At 37.7% G+C, this 21333-nt stretch overlaps 1 protein-coding gene across 5 annotated transcripts in view; it reads left to right on the top strand.

Annotated features, from left to right (window-relative positions):
* Positions 1-21333, top strand: part of LOC138754875 (zinc finger CW-type PWWP domain protein 1-like) — a 131318-nt gene that overhangs the window by 35472 nt on the left and 74513 nt on the right. For all 5 annotated transcript variants that reach the window (XM_069919815.1, XM_069919812.1, XM_069919811.1 and 2 more), the window contains 2 exons: positions 18520-18580; positions 20087-20220. In XM_069919815.1, coding sequence (XP_069775916.1) covers positions 18520-18580; positions 20087-20220 — 195 coding nt within the window. The remainder of the gene's footprint in view (positions 1-18519; positions 18581-20086; positions 20221-21333) is intronic.

Genomic DNA, 21333 nt, shown 5'->3' with positions numbered 1-21333 from the left:
AGTTTCCAGTTAATGGTGATCTCCAAGAATATTGATAATGGGGAGCTCAACAAGGGTAAAACCATTGAAAGTCATGGCGGTTATGCTGTCTGTGGCTGGACATGATCATTGCCTAGTACTTTTGTGACATTAATATTTGTGCCACATAATCTTTGCCCGAAAATTGCCTTGGTCTTGCCTCAAGGAATCATAAACTGCTTAATTTTTTGAGGACTTGCAATGGAATTAAACATTGTGCAACTATCAGCAGACATCCCCATTTCTGACTCTGTGATAGGAGGACCATCAGTGCTGAAATAATTGGAGATTGGATCGAGAACAATGCTCTAATTGATGACCTGGGATGCAATGATTGAACTCCAATAATCACGGTCCCTTTGGTATTAGATACCTCTCTAACTCCTTGTTGTCTTTTAATTTGATGCCGTGCTTGGTCATGTTTCCTTGATGTCAAGGATAGTCATTCTCATCTTGGCTCTGTTAAAAAGGCTATGATACTATGCTCCCTTGTTTGAGATTCTTCCACTAGTTTTCACTAATAGGATAATGTAGAACAAGGAGATATTCTAATTATCTAACATTACAACATGCAGATTTACTTGACACTTTTTTTCAGTTAAACCCCTTTCTGAAGAGTTTAATTGGTACTATTTATACTGTTATATTAAATTTGAGATCAGTCCCCATGGATAAGATTCGACAAATATGGGAATCAGAACTTCAACTAACATTATCTCCTGAAACATGGGGAAGAAATACTGGGCTAGTTAATATTTCTTCATTTTGTGCTCGTCATTCTTTAATACAGTTTAAAATAGTTTATAGGGCTTATATAACCATATAATAATTATGGTACAGAAACAGGCCATCTCAGCCCCTCTAGTCCATATCGATTTAAATGATCTCCTCTAGTCCCACTTACCTGCACCCTGCCCATAACCCTCCAATCCCCTCACATCCAACTTTTTCTTAAATGACAAAATTGACCTTGCTGCAACCACCTCTTCCGGAAGGTCATTCCATTCAGCTACCACTCTTTGAGTGAAGAAGCTCCCTCTCATGTTACTTCTAAACTTTTGGCCCCTAACCCTTAACTCCTGACCTTTCATTCCAATGTCACCTATCCTCAAGGGGAAGAGCCTATTCACATCCACTCTATCTTTCCCCCTCATAATTTTAAATACCTCTATCAAATCCACCCTCAACCTTATACATTCCAATGAATAAAGACCCAGTCTAATCAATCTTTCTTTGTATTCTAGATACTGCAATCCAGGTAAAATTTTAGTAAATCTTCTCTGCACCCTTTCTACCTTTTTGATAGCCTTCCTAGAATTTGGGGACCAGAATTGCACACTCTATTCCAAATTTGGCCTCACCAGTGCCTTGAATAGTCTTGACATCACTTCCCAACTCCTATATTCTATGCTTTGATTTATAAAGGCCAGCATACTAAAAGCCGCCTTTACCACTCTATCCACGAGATTCCACTTTCAAAGAACGATGAACCATTATTCCAAGATCTCTCTGTTCCTCTACATTCCTCAATGCCCTCCCCTTCACTGAATATGTCCTGTTTTGATTATTCTTCCCAAAATGAAGAACTTTACACTTATTGGTATTAAACTCCATCTGCCAGCTTCCAGCCCACTCCTCTAAGCAGTCCAAATCCTTCTGCAGTCTCTGAAAACCATCTTTACTATCCACAATTCCCCCTACTTTTGTCGTCCACATATTTAGTAACCCAATTTACCATTCCATCATCCAAATCATTAATATAAATGACAAACAACAAGGGACCCAACACCAATCCCCGTGGAACACCGCTCGTCACTGGCCACCACTCATCACCGGCCACCACCCTGACAGAAAGATATCTACCATGACTCTCTGGCATCTACCTTCTGGCCACTGTTGAACCCATCTGACAATCTCAACATTAATATCTACTGCCTGAACCTTCCTTACCAACCTTCCATTTTGAACCTTATCGAAGGCCTTACTGAAATCCATATAGACTTCCCAGTCACCTCCTCAAAAAATTCAACAAGGTTTGTCAACATGACCTTCCCCGTACAACCCCATGTTGGGTGTTCGTGATCAGTCCCTGCCTCTCTAGATACTTATACTTATTATAACCATATAACCGTTTACAGCACGGAAACAGGCCATGTCGGCCCTTCAAGTTCGTACTGGTTCACTTGAACAACTCCACTAGCTCCTCTGCAGATGCAACAAACACTGGGTTCCCCTTGTCCTTGCCTACCACCCCTTAAGCCTCTGCATCTAAAACATTATCCTCCAGAATTTCCAGCACTTGCAACAGGATCCCACTACTAGACATCTTCCCCTCTCTGCCTTCTGTGGGGACCATTCCCTCTGTGACTCCCTCATGCACTCCTCCTTCCCTACCAATGCTCCTCCCTTCCCTCTCTCCCCCCCCCCCCCCCCTCGGTCATAGCACCTTCCCCTGTAGTCCCTAAGAATATTTTCCATTAGTTTACTGACCACCAACATCAAACTTGCTGGCCTATAATTGGTGAGCCTAAAACTGGAGCCCTTTTAAAACAGAGGAACCATGTTTGTGATACACCAATCCCGCGGCACCATGACCCTCTAGTGTCTTTTGAAAAATCACTGTCAAAGCCTTCGCTATTTCCTCCCTGACTTCTCTGAAAGTCCTGGGGAAAATCCCATCGGGACCTGGAGACTTATCTACCTTTATATGCCTCAAAAGTTCCAACACTCCCTCTTTCCTAATCTCTACATTTTCCATAATCACCCCTTTTGCTTCTCTTATCCTACACGATTCCATATCCTTTTCCCTAGTGAATACCAATGAGAAGAACTCATTCAATATCTCCCCCATCTCATTCGGCTCTACACACAGTTGTCCGCTCTGATTCTCTAAGGAACCAATTTTATCCTTCACTCTCCTTTTGCTATATACATATTTGTAAAAACCCGTCAACCAGTTTACCTATCTCGGCTGCACCATTTCATCGGATGCAAAGATCGACAACGAGATAGACAACAGACTCGCCAAGGCAAATAGCGCCTACACAAAAGAGTCTGGAAAAACAACCAACTGAAAAACCTCACAAAAATTAGCTTATACAGAGCCGTTGTCATACCCACACTCCTGTTCGGCTCCGAATCATGGGTCATTTACCGGCATCACCTAGGGCTCCTAGAACGCTTCCACCAGCGTTGTCTCCGCTCCATCCTCAACATTCATTGGAGCGACTTCATCTCCAACATCGAAGTACTCGAGATGGCAGAGGCCGACAGCATCGAATCCACGCTGCTGAAGATCCAACTGCGCTGGGTAGGTCACGTCTCCAGAATGGAGGACCATCGCCTTCCCAAGATCGTGTTATATGGTGAGCTCTCCACTGGCCACCGAGACAGAGGTGCACCAAAGAAGAGGTACAAGGACTGCCTCAAGAAATCTCTTGGTGCCTGCCACATTGACCACCGCCAGTGGGCTGATATCGCCTCAAACCGTGCATCTTGGTGCCTCACAGTTCGGCGGGCAGCAACCTCCTTTGAAGAAGACAGCAGAGCCCACCTCACTGACAAAAGACAAAGGAGGAAAAACCCAACACCCAACCCCAACCAACCAATTATCCCTTGCAACCGCTGCAACTGTGTCTGCCTGTCCCGCATCGGACTTGTCAGCCACAAACGAGCCTGCAGCTGACGTGGACATTACCCCTCCATAAATCTTCGTCCGCGAAGCCAAGCCAAAGAAGAAGAAGAAAGAAAGATTTACTTTCACCCTGTTCACTATAGTCTTCTTTTTGCTTTCCTAATTTCTTTCTTAAGCTTCTTTTTACAATTCATGTATTTTCTAAGCGTCTTGTTTATACCTTGTTTCTTATATTTAATGTAGGCCTCCCTTTTAAACATAAACTAGTTTGCATCTTTCCTAATACAAGCTCTACTTGTGATAGATGCAATACTGAGGTGGCTTCATTGAGAGCCATTTTACTAAAATGGAAAGACTGATTCTCCTACATTATTTCAATGGCTTTCTCATGTTGTGTCTTTCTTAAATCTAGAAAAAAAAATCAGGTCATATTTTACATACAAAGACTACTTTTTTTTTTTTATTTTTCACACCATAAATCACATTAGCCATGATATACACTATTTCTTTTTCACACATATACAGTGACTTTTTCTCCCCCCCCTCTCATCCATTTTAGGTATACAATCTAGGTTGCATTAAGCCAGTCAGACAATGTTGTCATTCAACAAAATTACACCAGAAATTCTACTGAGTCCATTCTTTTCTTTCCTTCTCCTTCCATCAACTTAGGTACTGTTTGTCCCCGGTAGGTTTTCGCTATTGTATTTAATGTAAGGCTCCTATACTTGTTCGAATATTTCAATCTTATTTCTTAACCAATATGTTATTTTTTTTTAATGGAATACATTTATTCATTTAAATTTGGTAGTTTCTTCCTTTTAATTTGGTTATGTATTCCATTAATATTTAAAGACATATAGTTCAGCGTAGCCCTTTTATATTTTGTTTATCTTCTCTTTCCGTTTTTCCATCATTACCTTTCCTCCTTTTCCATTTCTGTTTTCTTATTTTCAACTCTTTATAAGACAACATTCCTACAACATCTAACATTTTCCTTATTCTCCTATTTCTATCTTATTTATCCCCAATCTCCCCTTCCCCTCCTGAGTTGTCCTTTATCCCTTGTCGGACAACCACATCTCCCCTCTCCATTTGGATTTGCGAATCCACTCGCAAGCGTCAACTGATTTTGCAGTGACCGCTATTTCCCCCCACCCCGCCTCCCCCAGAAAAGATTTCACTTTTCATATGTCACAAAGGTCACTCTTTTAATTCCCTCCTTATTCTCTCTATTCCATTACCTTCCCTTATTAATTCTTGTCTATACTATCTATATTTTCCTCTAAGTACAGATACATTCATGTATGCTCATTGTCTCTATTCACTCTTATACATTTGAAGAAACATGGGAACTATTTATTGATTACTTTCTTGGGATATAGCTGGCATCATTTTATGAATGAACTCTTCCTTTCCAGACATAATATAAATCTTGCTGTTTTTGTTATCTGCAGGTGTGGACTGGAACTATGGTTTAAACTATTCGACATATCTTTGCGATAGGCCACTCAGTTGATTTTTGTTTTTTTAAATTATTTTTTAGTAGATAATTTGGATTTTTTAATAATTATTTCTTTATCTATTTTCTTTGTTAGGAGAATTATTCTAATATGTCACATTTTCACTCTTTGGAATTTATATATGATACTTATCTTGTAGACATTATTTCTATTTTCTTTATGTTGTATATATTATGAAATATTAATAAAAAAGATTGAAAAAGAAAAGAAAGGACATGGAGACATATTATCAAGATAAGGGGCCCATCATGCAAAACTAAGTTATGTTGAAATGTATTTTTGCAGGAAGTGGCAAGTCACTAGAATTCAGATCATTAGAAGTGGAGTTAGATAAATGTTTGAAAGACCAGCAGGTTGAGGGCTATGGGAATTTGGCACAGAAAAGGCATAATCAAATTGAATGTCAGGGGAGAGTTGAAGGGCCAGGTGACCAACTCTTGCTCCTATTTTTTTGTGGTCTTGTGTGATGGCCCGATCCTAGTGAAATCTAAAATGCATCCCTCAGACAAGAAGGAGGTGGGATCAAATCCCAACCAAAGAACTGAAGCAGTAAAATCTAAACGAAGCTTCAATGGCAACAAGTCAAGAAGAGATAGTATACAGAGCCCTGTTGTCCTTTTAAATGGACATGAGCGAACTCATCAAAGCCAAGCATTCCATTTTATCTCAGTAGTTTGAATGACATCTATCCCACAACCAGCTACACAAGGAACACTATTACCTTGCTGCTTGTGGAATATCCTGTGCTGCTGTGTTTCTTGCAAAGAACAATATCCATGTTTTTAAAAATAGATTTTTAATAATTTGATTGTTACTTCTTTGGAACAAGGACTTCTTTGTCTCTGATTATCCTTGAGAAGGGGTGAACAACCTAACTATTGCAATTTGTTTGGCAGTAGTGTTCCTGCAGTTGCTGCATTGGCCCCAGTAATGATGAAGGAACAGCCAAGTCAGAATGATGTGTGACACTGAAGGGAACTTGCAGGTGGGATTGTTCCCTGCTGCCCATGATCTGTGGGTTAAAGAGAAAGTTAAGGTCGTTTAGTATTGTAATGGTTGGAGGTGAGAGATAGCACCCCACAGGGTGAAACTTGGTCAATTTTGATTAATGATTTAGATGCAGTCCAAGAGAATGTGACGTTGAAACGTAGGAAATGAAGCAAATTCTTTAGAAGACCCAGAAAATTTGTGAAAAGACAAAAAATGGACTAAATATTTGTAAATGCAATTCAGCATCAGAAAGGGGTTAACAATTGTGCAGACTTGCAGTCTGTAAGCTCACCGCTTTAGTTGAGAAGAGAAATTTTAAGGATACAGATTCACAGACTCCAGGAAAAATCAAACAAACAGAATTTTAATACTAAGGCTGTACAAAATCTCAATTATCTTGACTGTACAAAATCTTGGTGGGATGTTAATTTAAAATTTTAATTTAGACTTACAGCACAGTTACAGGCCATTTTGGCCCACGGGTCTGTACCACCCAATTTACACTCAATTAACCTACACTCCTGGTTTGTTTCGAACAGTGGGAGAAAACTGGAGCCCCTGGGGAAAACCCATGCAGACACAGGAAGAATGTACACACTCCTTACAGACATCACGGGTTCGAACCCTGGTCACAATTGCTGGTGCTGTAAAGGCATTGCACTAACTGCTACGCCAAATGTGCTGCCCATTCTTCCCCTCTGCCATCATATTTCTGAATAGATAATGAACCACTGATATTACCTCACTTTTCTCATATAAATTTTATTTACAGCATGGTAGAAGCTGATTCTGGCCATTTAAACCTGTCCCACCCAAATTAACCTATAACCCCGTACATTCTGGTGGGTGGGAGGAACCCAGAACACCTGAAGGAAAGCTTCACAGACAACGGGAGAACATGCAAACTCGCAATGTACAAAGACAGCCTCGGATTCAAACCTGGGTCACTAACCGCTATGCTAACCATGCACTAACTTTTGCACTGATTTCTTTTTATTTAAAAAAAATGTAATTTTTAGCAATTTATGCATCTGTGATGCTACTGCAAAATGACGAATTTCGTGACATAGCATGACAAGAACATTCTGATTCTGGATTCTATAGAATGCAAAACAATCACTAAAATTGTGCTTCGTATGACAAAATAAAGATAGAATTAGACATTTCAGAATAACTGGTCTCTTATTAAATGGAAGATTTTTTTTTAGAACCATGGATGGAGAAAATAAAAGCCTCATTGACAAATCTAGCTAATTGAAAAAAGCACCAGCCACCACCCTGAAGAAAAAGCATTAGATATGAAACGGAGCTAAATAAGATTACATGATGAGTTATTAGGCATTTTCAGTGTGAATAGCAGCCTTCAAAATTAGATTGGAGAGGTGAATGAAGGAAAAGGGGATTTAGAAATAGAGGAGGTAACTTGTAAAAACTTCTGTGCACATGAAGAATGAACTTCAGTTGGGGGGAGTCACGTGATGGAGTAGTGGCCGGACGGTGAACTCCAACCCTCTCCAGAAAAGTCAGAAAAAACAAAGGAAAACACAAAGGCACAGAAATAAAAGTCAAAGAAAAGTGAGTATAAAGGTGGAAAGAAGATGGCGACAAAAAAAGAAAAATCGAAATCAACGGTAAGAAGAGAGGAAGAGAAGACAACGGAGGAAGAAGGAGAAGGCCTTACCTGTTCGAAGAGGCCCGCGGTGGAGAGAGAAACCCGCTCCCTCAGGTCGGTAGAAAGTGGACTACAAAAATGGCTCGTTGAGCTGAGTAAAAGTGCGCGGTGTGCATGAAAAAAACACACCGACGGGAGGGGTGACCAGCTGGGGAGACGATCTCCACAGCCGGCAACGACAGCTGCAGAACACCTGCAGCAAGAAGAGAACACAGAAGACAATGGAAACAAGAAAGAAGAGAAGAAAAGGGCAACAAAGAAACAACAGATGGCCAACCCAGAGGAAGAAGAAGAGGAAGAGGAAGAGTACAGTGAAATAGAAGAAGAAGGGAAAGGCAAGATAAAGGATATACTTTCTCTTATTAAAGAATACATGGAGTCATTTAAAGAATGGCAAACACAGGAATTTAATGATTTAAGAAGAAGAATAATCAACACAGAAGAGAAAATGAATAAAATAGATATGACCTTAACAGAAATGGGAAAGAAAATGGACAAGATGGAAGAGCGGGAAGCAGCAGTAGAAATGGAGGTAGAGGACTTAAAAAAGAAATTAGAGGAATCTAATAAAAAAGTTATAGAGACACAAGAACTGTTAGCTCAGAAAATAGATATAATGGAAAATTATAACAGAAGAAATAACATAAAGATAGTGGGCCTTAAGGAAGATGAAGAAGGCAAGAATATGAGAGAGTTTATAAAAGATTGGATCCCTAGGATCCTAGGATGTCCAGAACTATAGCAAGAAATGGAAATAGAAAGGGCACATAGAGCATTGGCCTTTAAACCACAACCACAACAAAAACCAAGATCTATTTTAGTAAAATTCCAAAGATATAATACAAGAGAAAAGGTACTGGAGAAGACAATGGAAAAAGTAAGAGAGGGCAACAAGCCACTGGAGTACAAAGGGCAAAAAATCTTCATTTATCCAGATATAAGTTTTGAACTCCTAAAGAAGAGAAAGGAGTTCAATACAGCAAAGGCGATTTTATGGAAGAAAGGGTATAAATTTATACTAAAGCATCCAGCGGTATTGAAAATATTTATTCCAGGACAACAAAACAGACTATTCTCGGATCCAGAAGAAGCACGAAAATTTGCAGAACAATTACAAAATAGACTGAGGGATGAAGACGTGTAATGAGAGTAAAAATGACCACGATTTATATGTATGTGGGTAAAGAGGTATAAGTCTGTAGATGTATAATGTGCATACGTGAATGTATCCGTATTTAGAGGAAAATATAGATAGTATAGACAAGAATTAATAAGGGAAGGAAATGGAATAGAGGGAATAAGGAGGGAACTAAAAGAGTGACCTTTGTTACATATGAAAAGTGAAATCTTTTCTGGGGGGGGGGGCTGGGTGGGGAGGAGTTGCGGTCACTGCAAAATCAGCTGACGCTTGCGAGTGAATTCGCAAACCCAAATGGAGAGGGGAGATGTGGTTGTCCGACAAGGGATAAAGGACAACTCAGGAGGGGAAGGGGAGATTGGGGCTAAAGAAGTTTTAAATAGGAGAATAAGGAAAATGTTTGATGTTTTAGGAATGTTGTCTTATAAAGGGTTTAAAATAAGCAAACAGAAATGGAAAAGGAGGAAAGGTAATGATGGAAAAACGGAAAGGGAAGATAAACAAAGTATAAAATGGCTACGTTGAACTATATGACTTTAAATATTAATGGAATACATAACCAAATTAAAAGGAAGAAAGTGCTAAATTTACTGAAAAAAGAAAAAATTGATATAGCATTTGTGCAAGAAACACACTTAACTGAATTGGAGCACAAGAAATTAAAGAGAGATTGGGTAGGACATGTAACAGCAGCGTCGTATAATTCAAAAGCAAGAGGAGTGGCTATATTAATTAGTAAAAATGTGCCATTTAAAATAGAAGAGGAAATAATAGATCCAGCAGGGAGATATGTAATGATAAAATGTCAGATATATTTGGAGTTTTGGAATCTACTCAATGTATATTCACCTAACGAAGAAGATCAAAAGTTTATGCAAGATATCTTTTTGAAGGTAGCAAATACGCAAGGGAACATATTAATAGGAGGGGATTTCAACCTGAATTTGGATTCAAATATGGATAAAACTGGGGAAAAAATTAACAGAAAGAACAAAGTAACCAAATTTATAATTAAATCAATGGAAGAAATGCAACTTTTGGAAATATGGAGGAAACAACACTCAAAAGAAAAGGAATATTCATATTACTCGGCTAGACATAAAACATACTCAAGAATAGACCTATTTTTGTTATCAGCTAGTATGCAAGATAGAGTAAGAAAAACAGAATATAAAGCTAGAATACTATCGGACCATTCACCCTTAATATTGACAGTAAAGCTAGAGGACATCCCTCCAAGAATGTATAGATGGGGATTAAACCCCATGTTACTTAAAAGGCAGGATTTTAGAGAATTTATTGAAAAACAATTAAAAATGTATTTTGAAATAAATACGGAATCAGTGGAAGATAAGTTTATACTATGGGATGCAATGAAAGCATTCATTAGAGGGCAAATAATGTTATGTAACCAAGATGAAGAAGGACTATATCAGGAAACAGAGCAGTTGGAAAGGGAAATAGTAAATATAGAAAAAAAAATTAGCAATGAAGGAAGATACAACTAAAAGAAGAGAATTGGCGGATAAAAAAATAAAATATGAAACACTACAAACATATAAGGTGGAGAAGAATATAATGAAGACAAAACAGAAATATTATGAACTGGGTGAAAAAACGCACAAAATCCTAGCATGGCAGCTTAAGACAGAACAAGCTAAGAAAATGGTATTGGCATCAAGGAAAAAAGACAAACAAATTACATATAATCCAAAAGAAATCAAGGAAAACTTTAGAGAATTCTATGAACAATTATACCAAACTGAAAACGAAGGGAAAGAAGGGAAAATAGATGAATTTCTGACTAAAATTGAACTACCAAAACTACAAATAGAGGAACAAAATGAATTAACAGAGCCATTTGGAATAGTAGAAATACAAGAGATAATAAAAAAATTACCAAATAATAAGACACCAGGAGAGGATGGATTCCCAATAGAATTCTACAAAACATTTAAAGACTTATTAATTCCGCCCCTCCTGGATGTAATCAACCAGATTGATGAAACACAAAGCTTACCAGATTCATGTAAAACAGCAATAATTACAGTAATACTAAAGCAAGGGAAAGATCCACTCTCACCAGCGTCATATAGACCAATATCTTTACTAAACACAGATTATAAGATAATAGCTAAACTATTAGCAAACAGATTAGCAGAGCATGTACCGAAAATGGTAAATTTAGACCAAACTGGATTTATCAAAAAAAGACGCACAACAGACAGTATTTGTAAATTTATTAACTTAATTCATGCAGTAGAAGGAAGTAAAGCACCTACAGTAGCAGTTGCTTTAGACGCAGAGAAGGCCTTTGACAGAGTAGAATGGAATTATTTGTTCAAAGTATTGCAAAAATTCAGTTTACCGGAGAAGTATATTAATTGGATTAAAGCATTATATAAGGGACCGTTAGCGAAAGTGACAGTAAATGGACATGTATCAAAGCAATTTAAGTTAAGCAGGTCAATGCGGCAGGGATGCCCACTATCACCTTTATTGTTTGCGTTAGCTATAGAACCACTAGCAGAATTGATAAGAATAGATAATAATATAAAAGGAATAAAAATAAAAGACAAGGAATATAAAACCTGTCTATTTGATTCTTAACAGAACCAGAACTATCAATAAAAGAATTATATAAGAAATTGAAGGAATATGGAGAAGTGTCGGGTTACAAGATAAACGTAAATAAAAGTGAAGCAATGCCTATGAATAATGCGGATTTCTCAAAATTTAAGAAGGAATCTCCATTTAGATGGCAAATGCAGACAATAAGATACCTAGGTGTACAAATAAACAAAAATCTCGGCCAACTATATAAACTCAATTATTATCCACTAATGAAAAAATTACAGGACGATTTAGAGCATTGGAAAGATTTACCACTAACACTAATAGGAAGGATAAACTGTATTAAAATGAACATTTTTCCAAGGATATTATACTTATTTCAGGCATTGCCAATACAACTGACAGAAAAATTCTTCAAGGAGTTAAAGAAAATAATAAGGAAATTTTTATGGAGAGGGGGGAAACCGAGGATAGCACTAGATAAATTAACAGAATGGTATAAACAAGGAGGCTTACAACTGCCAAACTTTAAAAATTATTATAGAGCCGCACAATTAAGATACCTATCAGATTTTTATCAAACAAGGGAAAAACCAGACTGGACGAGATTAGAATTAGATAAAATAGGGGAAAAGATACCTGAACACATATTATATAAATGGGTTGAAAAATTGGTACAACATAGAAGTTCTCCAGTATTACATCATCTCCTCAATATTTGGAAGAAGATTCATGTAGAAAGAAATAAAACAAATTATCAATTACCAAAACTAATATTGACGCAAAACAAGTTACTCTCTTTTACAATAGATAACCTTTCCTTTAGAGAATGGGAAAAAAAAAGGGATTAAAAGAATAGAAAATTGTTTTTCAGGAAATAGATTCTTATCCTTTGAACAAATGAAAGATAAGTACAATATAACTCAAGATACAGTGCTGGCATATTACCAATTGAGATCCTACTTGAAGGATAAATTAGGAAGCAGTTTGAGTTTGCCAGAGGGAAGTAACCTTGAATATGTGATTACAGATACAATGATAATCAAAAGATTTATAACAAATATGTATATTAAACTGCAAGAAAAGGAGAATGAGGAAACAAATGGTAAAACTAAACAAAAATGGGAACAAGATTTAAATATAAAGATAAAAAATGAAACATGGGAGAAAGTATGTTCTGGAACGATGAGAAATACAATAAATACGAGGCTACGTATGATACAATATAACTGGATACACAGACTATACATTACACTTCAAAAGTTAAATAAATGGGACCCAACAGTATCTGATAGATGTTTTCGATGTAAAAAAGAATTGGGAACAACAATTCATGCAATCTGGACATGTGAGAAAGTAGAAAAATTTTGGGAAGATCTCTATCAGATATTAAATAAAATAACAGAAAACAATATACCAAAGAATCCAGAGATCTTTCTCCTAAGTAACATAAAAAACAAAGAATTTGGAATTGATTTGGAGGATGCACAAAAAAGATTTATTAAGATAGCTCTAGCCATAGCAAAAAAATGTATTATGTCAACCTGGAAATTGGAAGATAATTTGAAAATACAACAATGGTATATAGAAATTAATAAATGTATTCCATTAGAAAAAATAACATATAGTTTAAGAAATAATATTGAAATATTCAAACAAATATGGGAGCCTTACATTAAATACAATAGCGAAAACCTACCGGGGACAATCAATACCTAAGTTGATGGAAGGAGAAGGAAAGAAAAGAATGGACTCAATAGAATTTCTGGTGTATTTTTGTTGAGTGACAACATTGTCTGACTGGTTTAATGTATCCTAGATTGTATACCTTAAATGGATGGGAGGGGGAAGGTGGGGGGGGGGGGGGGGGAGAAAATGTCACTGTATATGTGTGAAAAGGAAAAAGTGTGCATCATGGCTAATGTGATTTATGGTGTGAAAAATAAAAAATTAAATAAGAATGAACTTCAGTTTTTATTCCAAACTTTAGAGTATGATATCCAAGCTGGGCAGGATGAATGGCAGGGGAGAGTTCCCAGGGATTCATGTGGTGCTTAAGTTTTTCACAATATATATTGATAACTTGGATGAGTGAGAAGAAACTTGTATGTTTTAGTCTGCAGATGGCACTATTAGGTATAGGAAATATGGCAGAGAAGAGCAGGATGTTATTGGACAAAATCATGGCAGGATTTAATTGTCGGAATGTTTGAGTTCATATAGTTCGGATCTATGAAAGACAGATTGTAGCATTTCCTTAATGCTGAGAGACGGTCATCTGACCAAGTATGTAGTTCAGCAAAGCAAGTGAACAGTTGGAAAAAAGAAATTATACAGGCAAATACCATCATATTCAGGTTAGGAATTCTGTTTTTTTAATCTCTATGTTGCACACTTTGTTTACATTTCTTTATTTGTTTACGTGTGTATGTTGAGTACAGTTTTGTTTTGCACTGCCAATAGGTGGTAATTCTGCCTGGTCCACAGGAAAAAGAATCTCAGGGTTGTATGTGATGTCATGTCATGTGTGTACTCTGGCAATAAATCTGAATCGAAAGACATTATATTCTATTTGCACAGGGACTTGTCAAATCTCATCCAGAATATTGTTTACAGTTTTAAACACCAAAGAGGAAAGTATGGGGTATATGTGAAGATTCATAGAATAAAAAAATAGCTTAATTGGCTTCATCGTGAGAACAGAATATATTAAAAACAATAAAGCTTGCATTTATATGGCTCCACCTGAAAATGTAATTGTGCAAAAGAAAATTTTAAGAATCAAACAATTCAGTAAAATTAACACTGAGTGATAAAAAGAGATATCAAGAAAGAAGAAAAAAGATTTGATCCAAGAGGAAGGTATAAAGGTACATTTTAAAGGAGGAGAACAGTGGGAATTCCAAAGATTAGGATTACTGTTGGTAAAAGATTAAATATAGCAAGATGCCAGATGTGAAAGAACATAAAAGTTCTGGAAGGCTGGAAGTTGGTACAAAAATGGGGAAGGAGGAAATTTTTGGAAAAACTTGAAACAAAAGGCAAGGAAGTAAGAATGAGAGATAGTGATGTGACAGATCTGTGAGTGTTCATTGTATGTACTGAACGTTGTGTTGTGTGCAGGTGAGAAATAGAAACAGGCCAAGGATAGATTCAGGGGAATTAGGGGAAATGTAGATCAGTAAATATAGGTGTGATGGATGAGACTGGAACAAGTTAAGAACATATAGGAGTAAGTGACTCAACCCCACAAGTCTGTCCTGCCATTCAAAGTGATTATTGCTGATCTGCCCCAGGCCTCAGTCAGCTTCTGTGCTAGTTTCCCACAGACCTCAATTCCCTGATTTGCCTTCTTTAAATACATGACCCTCTTCAAGAATTAAGATCCATGAATTAGTTTTGGATAAGCACTGATTTAGGGTGTGGAAAAAACACATAAATGCTGGAGAAACTCAGAAGGTCAAACAGTACCTTTATGTAGCAAAAGTGAAGGTAGGGTGTGGAATCATTGGAATAGTTAATAGATGTATAAGGATAGCTAATTTGCCCTTTCTCCATTCTAACTGATCTCTCTTTCTTGCCAACTCTGTACTGTTACATTTGCAGTACTTATGTGTGGGTTGACTGCTGGATGACATGCAGACCAAACATTTTCACTGTACCCCACCTCATGTGACAATACATTTAAACTGAAGGTAAACTTCAATAGAACTAATTCTAAATGTCACAAAGACTTGATCGAAATTTCCCTCTTCAGGGTGGATTGAATATGTGATGATTGGAGTCAGCTTTGTTAATGCCACCTCAGGCTTTGAAAGGCCTGGATCAGGTTCAGATGCCAGATTGGAACAGTGACCATGCAACTAAATTGGTGATAATAATCAAAGGTGTGACTATTACCCATTCACTGGAGGAAATTTCTGCTGATCAAAGGATAACATGGAGTGAAGAAGAATGATAGTGGTGAGACAGGACTGAGTGATTTCTGTTTGCTCTGGAATGCTATGTCTTTTATTCAAAGCACAATTAGCTAGCATGCAGGTGAGAAATAGAAAATAATCCAGAGGGAACAAGAGCAATTCCTCCCATGTTGACACTACAGATGAAGGTTGATCCGATAATACCGTTGGCATGGTTGATGCAGAGAAATTACATCTGGAGAATTAAGTGGCATAATCTTAAAATTGCAGCCATCATGTTTACACATGAAATTAGGAATGTTTGCATAGAAAGAATATTTGAAATGTGTTAATTAATTCAGTTTATTAAGATTTTAAAAAGTTAAATTTATGTAGTTTTGTTAGATAAAATTATTAAGGGACATGAGTCATTATAGATGTGTGTAATCTCACATTGAAGGGTAGAACTGAGCCATGTATGAATTCTTGTTCCTATGTAGAATTCTGAAACACTTGTTTGTCCATGGGGCTCAGATGCTGGTCAAGACCTGAGGGATTGATTGCCTTTCTTATTTCTGGCTATGGATACTTTTACAAGCTATTAGCCAAAGAAGGTTCTGGCAAGATGTGCAGCCAGAATCCTCTCGCACTAGGGTGATCAGTAAAAGAAATTAGTTTCACTACAATGGAAATTTAACTGATGGATTTCTGTAAATATTAGGCATTTTTCTGATTAAAAATGTTTCTGAGCCATTACTGGTGCTGGGATAAAGTTGGGAACGAGTGAATAGGTCTTTCAGATCTTACAATGGGCCAAAATCTTCCTAGGTGTAATTTTGTTTCGAAAAAGGAAAAGTATGGCATGGTTGGCGTAGTGGTTAGTGTCACACCATTACAGCGCCAGCAATTGGTATATGTTCAAATCTCATGCTGTCTGCAAGGAGTTTGTCACACAGACCCATGTCTGTGTGGGTTTTCTCCAGGGGCACTGGTTTCTCCCCCCCCCATTCGAAATGTATTGGGGTTGTAGGGTAATTGGGTATAATTGAGTAGCACAGGCTTGTGGGGCAAAAGGGCCTGTTATTGTGCTGAATGTCCAAAAAAAGTAAACATTTCACTGTGTGCAGTGGGGATGGAGACCACCAGAGGGTGCACTTGTACTCAAAACAAACAAGCCAAGCAAATTTTGTGTTCAGCAAATAGGGCCAGAAGGCCCACAGAGCAGCAGATCAAAGCACTGACCCAGTCAATCTATGTGATTTTAATGACTTTTCCTTCATCAAAAATATCTTCACATGGATATGCACTCTTCCGATAACTACTAGACTCTTGAACATTAATCATGGACTGTCTGCAAATCACATTTTTTGCACTAAGGTTAGTGTGAATATTTATTATCTAATGTATTTATTGCCTCTTTTCATTTAATTTATAGTTTTTCTTTAAATGTACCTATTCAGCTGCAAGTAAGGCCATATGTACAATAAGCTCATTATCATTTTTCTGGCCCTTCACAAGGCAAATCCTTCTGCAATTGATCCACTGAAACTTTTAAAACAGTATAAAAAGTTGAGTTAAATATTTTTAGATTATTCAGTGCCCAACCAGGTAAATCATTTTGATTTAGCTGCAAGGCTGTTGAGGTTCAAAAGTGCCTCACTGTATTTCACCTCCCCTTTTCCCATACCATCCCTATCAAACTGCCTCTGATGAACTTGTGTTTAGGTGGGCAAGAGGCAATGATACCAAGTGTTCGTCTTCTTCTTTGTCTTTGACTTGGCTTCGCAGACGAAGATTTATGGAGGGGGTAAAAGTCCACGTCAGCTGCAGGCTCGTTTGTGGCTGACAAGTCCGATGCGGGACAGGCAGACACGGTTGCAGCGGCTGCAGGGGAAAATTGGTTGGTTGGGGTTGGGTGTTGGGTTTTTCCTCCTTTGCCTTTTGTCAGTGAGGTGGGCTCTGCGGTCTTCTTCAAAGGAGGTTGCTGCCCGCCAAACTGTGAGGCGCCAAGATGCACGGTTTGAGGCGTTATCAGCCCACTGGCGGTGGTCAATGTGGCAGGCACCAAGAGATTTCTTTAGGCAGTCCTTGTACCTTTTCTTTGGTGCACCTCTGTCACGGTGGCCAGTGGAGAGCTCGCCATATAAGACGATCTTGGGAAGGCGATGGTCCTCCATTCTGGAGACGTGTTCGTACTGCAATAAAAAACTGCTTTCAGAGACTCAGGTAAATTTCAGTTTTAATTTTTTCGAGGTTTGCGTGAAGGCTGGAAATTTTCCTCACAATTTGAATAAAACTGGACTTTTTCTATCCTGGGCAATAGATTCCTGAATCTATTTACTTCAGGATATCCTTCACCAACCTTGAAGTTTTCCCTCAACCCACTGCTATATTATTAGCTGGCCAAGTGATAGATACTAGTCTCTACAGGAATTATTGTGAGGGAGGAAATGCACCCAATATTAAGAAATGTTTAGAGTTAAACCTTAGAATATGAGCTGTGGGGTGGAAAAAAATATGCTTGATCATTATGCTAATCCCATGATCTGATTTAAAATCGGGCTTTGCTATTGAAGTTCAAACATGGTTTGAGCACTTGGCAGGGAACAACAATGGACTTTGCACCTGCAGCATTACCTTGAGTACCCCTTCTCAATCCTTTTTTAGGCTATGACCCCCTTTGGACTCTGCTCCAAGTTTATGGGCCCCCTTCTTTGTGAAGCTGTTGTTTAGTTGGTTTCTTCCATACTTTTCTCTTACCAACTATTTAAAAAACATAAAAAAATTTTATGATTTCTGTCTGTGGCCCCCCTCCTTAAATATGTTGTGATCCTCGGGGTGGGGCTGTATGGCCCCTGTTTAGAATGGCTGACCTAGAGTCATGAAGTCAAATCCTTCAGCGAAAGAGAGATGAGGAGAAAATTGGCAGGGATGATTATTTGGATGAAAATTTAATGAGATTATTTACAATTAAGTGGTCAATCATTTAATTTAATTTTGTTTGCTTCAGTTTTGAAATTAGACCTCTGAGAATAATGATGCTGACTTTTGCTTATTGGATTTCATAACAGCTAGTCGTCAGAAGCATGAACTGAAAAGATTTCAGGATGACAACAAATTGCTATTTGTCAGGTTAGTGTCCAGATGTCAGAGTAAAAAATGATTATTTAGAATTGTTTAGAATTTAGAATGATTATTTAGAATTAGAATGTTAATCTAAGTATTAACACTGAGATTAAATACTTCCCAAAATATTTGGGGTTAGAAGTTTGTATGTCATGCATGTTCATTGCATAAATTGGATCAACAGGTTTGCAGATGACACTAAGATTGGAGGTGATATGGACAATGAAAAAGATTTTTAAAATTTGCAAAGGGATCTGGACAAGCTGAAAAAATCGGTTGAAAAATAGCAGATGGAATTTAATGCAGTGAGGAGTTGCATTTTGGAAGGACAAACCAAGAAAGGACATACATGGTAAATTATCGGGCACTGAGAATAGAGGGATCTGGGAATACAGATATATAATTCCCTGAAAGTGGCAGCACAGGCAGACAGGATTGTAAAGAGAGCTTTTGGCCTTGATAAATCAAAGTATTGAGTATAGGAGTTGGATGTTATGGATAAAGTTGTATAAGACATTGGTGAGGCCAAATTTGAAGTATTGTGTGCAGTTTTGGTCATCTAACTACAGGAAAGATAGAAAGAGTGCAGAGAAGATTTACTAAAATGCTGCCAGACTTCAGGAACTGAGTTACTGGGAAAGGTTAAACAGGTTTGGACTTTATTCCCTGGCGCGTAGAAGAATAAGGGGAGATTTGATCGAGGTAATTAAAATTATCAGTGGGATAGGTCAGCTTTTTCCACTGAAGGTAAGTGAGATACAAACGAGAGGACATGGGTTAAGAGTGAAAGGGGAAAAGTTTAAGGGGAACTTCTTCACATGAAGACTGGTGGGAGTGTGGAACAAGCTGCCAGCTGAGGTGGTGAATGTGAGCTCAAATTGAACATTTAAGAAGAATTTCAGATTTATTTATTTCAAATTTGGACAGCTATATGGATGGGAGAAGCATGGAGGACTATGGTTGGGGTACAGGTCAGAAGGACTAGAGATTAGAAAGTGGGACTTTAAGGCCTGCTTCTGTGCTGTAATGTTTTATGGTTCTAAGAGAAAAACCTGACCCCTTTTTGTCAGAAATTGATATAGGTTCATGTGATTCAATCTGGTTTTTGAGTTAAGGATAACCAGTAAAATCATGAGTTGAACTGAAAGCAGGGATGGTGCAATTCTCACCATTCAGAAATGTGACTGAGCTCCATGTTAAATTCATGTTAAATTTTAACTCAGTGTTAACATTTAAGAAGAATTTGGACAGGTACATGAATGGGAGGGATATGGGGGGCTATGGACTGGGTACAGGTCAGTGGGCCAAAAAAATGGTTTGGCACAGACTAAAAGGGTCCTGTTTCTATGATGCAGGGTTCTATAAATAAATATATAAAATTTGGCTTCTGAATTAGTTCCATTCATCAAGAATTTATGCCAGATTGATAATTATAATCTTCATCAGCAATTCATTAAAAAGCTGTTGGCTTGTTTTCATCTGTGCTCACCTGAAATATTTATTTTCATATAGAGAGAATACTGAACCCTTCATAGATAACGCTAACGAGGAAATAGAGATGCAGGGAGTTTGGAAAACAAAGACCAAAGCAAAGGACAAGAAAGTTAACAGATTATCTCGGAAAAATAAAATCATCACCAATATAAGTAAGCAATAAATAAATTTTGTACAAATTAAGCAAATATTATACAGTAAAGTGAGACTATAATACAGAGGATGTAATCGGCTTGTTTGATGGATATTTAAGCAAATTTGTTGCATTGTAGTTTTCAGGACTACAACACAGAAAACAGGCTATTCTGCCCTTCTAATCTGTGCTGAAAACATCATACTGCTAGTCCCACAGACCTGCAGCCATTCTATAACCCTCCAGACCTCTTCCATCCAAGTACCTATCCAGTTTATTTTTAAAATTTCAGATTGAGCCTTAATTTACCCAGTCAGAAGGTATCTTGTTCCACACTCCAACCACTCTGAGTGAAAAAGTTCACCCTAATGATCCCCCTAAACCTTTCCCCTTTCAACTTGTGCATGTCCTCTTATATTTATCTCTCCTAATCAAAGTGGAAAGAGCCTACTCGCATTTACTTTGTCTATACATCTATAGCTATGTGGTTTAGGTGAAACATGAAAGCCTGCACATGCTGTGATTGTCGTGAAAACACAGAAATGCTGAAGGAACTCAGCAGGTTTCGCAGAATCCATAAGATTTAAAGATATATTACTGACTGCAGTGAACTGGGATTCACTAGAAGTGTCTTGTACTGACAACTGGTACTGCCTCCCGGCCCCTCCCCAAGGGCCAGTATATAACTCTGGTTTCCCACCTAAATCCAGAACCCCTCTGAAGACTGTTCATGAACCCTACTTGTGTTGTAAGCTAATAAAAGCGTTAGTTCTCCCTCCAGTTGAGTTTGAGCTTTTATCTATGCTACACCGACATATAGAAATGCTGGAGGAACTCAGCCTTTAGAAGGGCTCAAGCCTGAAACGTCAGTATTATATCTTTACCTTCTATGGATGCTGTGAGACCTGCTGAGTTCTTCCAGCATTTTGTGTTTTCACTGGCTATATGCTTGAACATGGTTCTCCATTCCATGAGTTTTCCAGCAGATTATGGAAGAGAACTATAAAGATTTGGGTCAAATAATTTTTTTGTGTTGGGTTTTTGGTTTAAAAAAATTAAGTATGTGTGCAGATTCCTGGACTTTCAAATATTGACTAACGTCTCCAATAAAATGTGGTTTTAGCTACAACCT

The sequence above is a fragment of the Narcine bancroftii genome, chromosome 2, assembly GCF_036971445.1.
Source record: "Narcine bancroftii isolate sNarBan1 chromosome 2, sNarBan1.hap1, whole genome shotgun sequence".
NCBI lineage: Eukaryota > Metazoa > Chordata > Chondrichthyes > Torpediniformes > Narcinidae > Narcine > Narcine bancroftii.
This window is presented reverse-complemented; position numbering and strand designations above follow the sequence as displayed.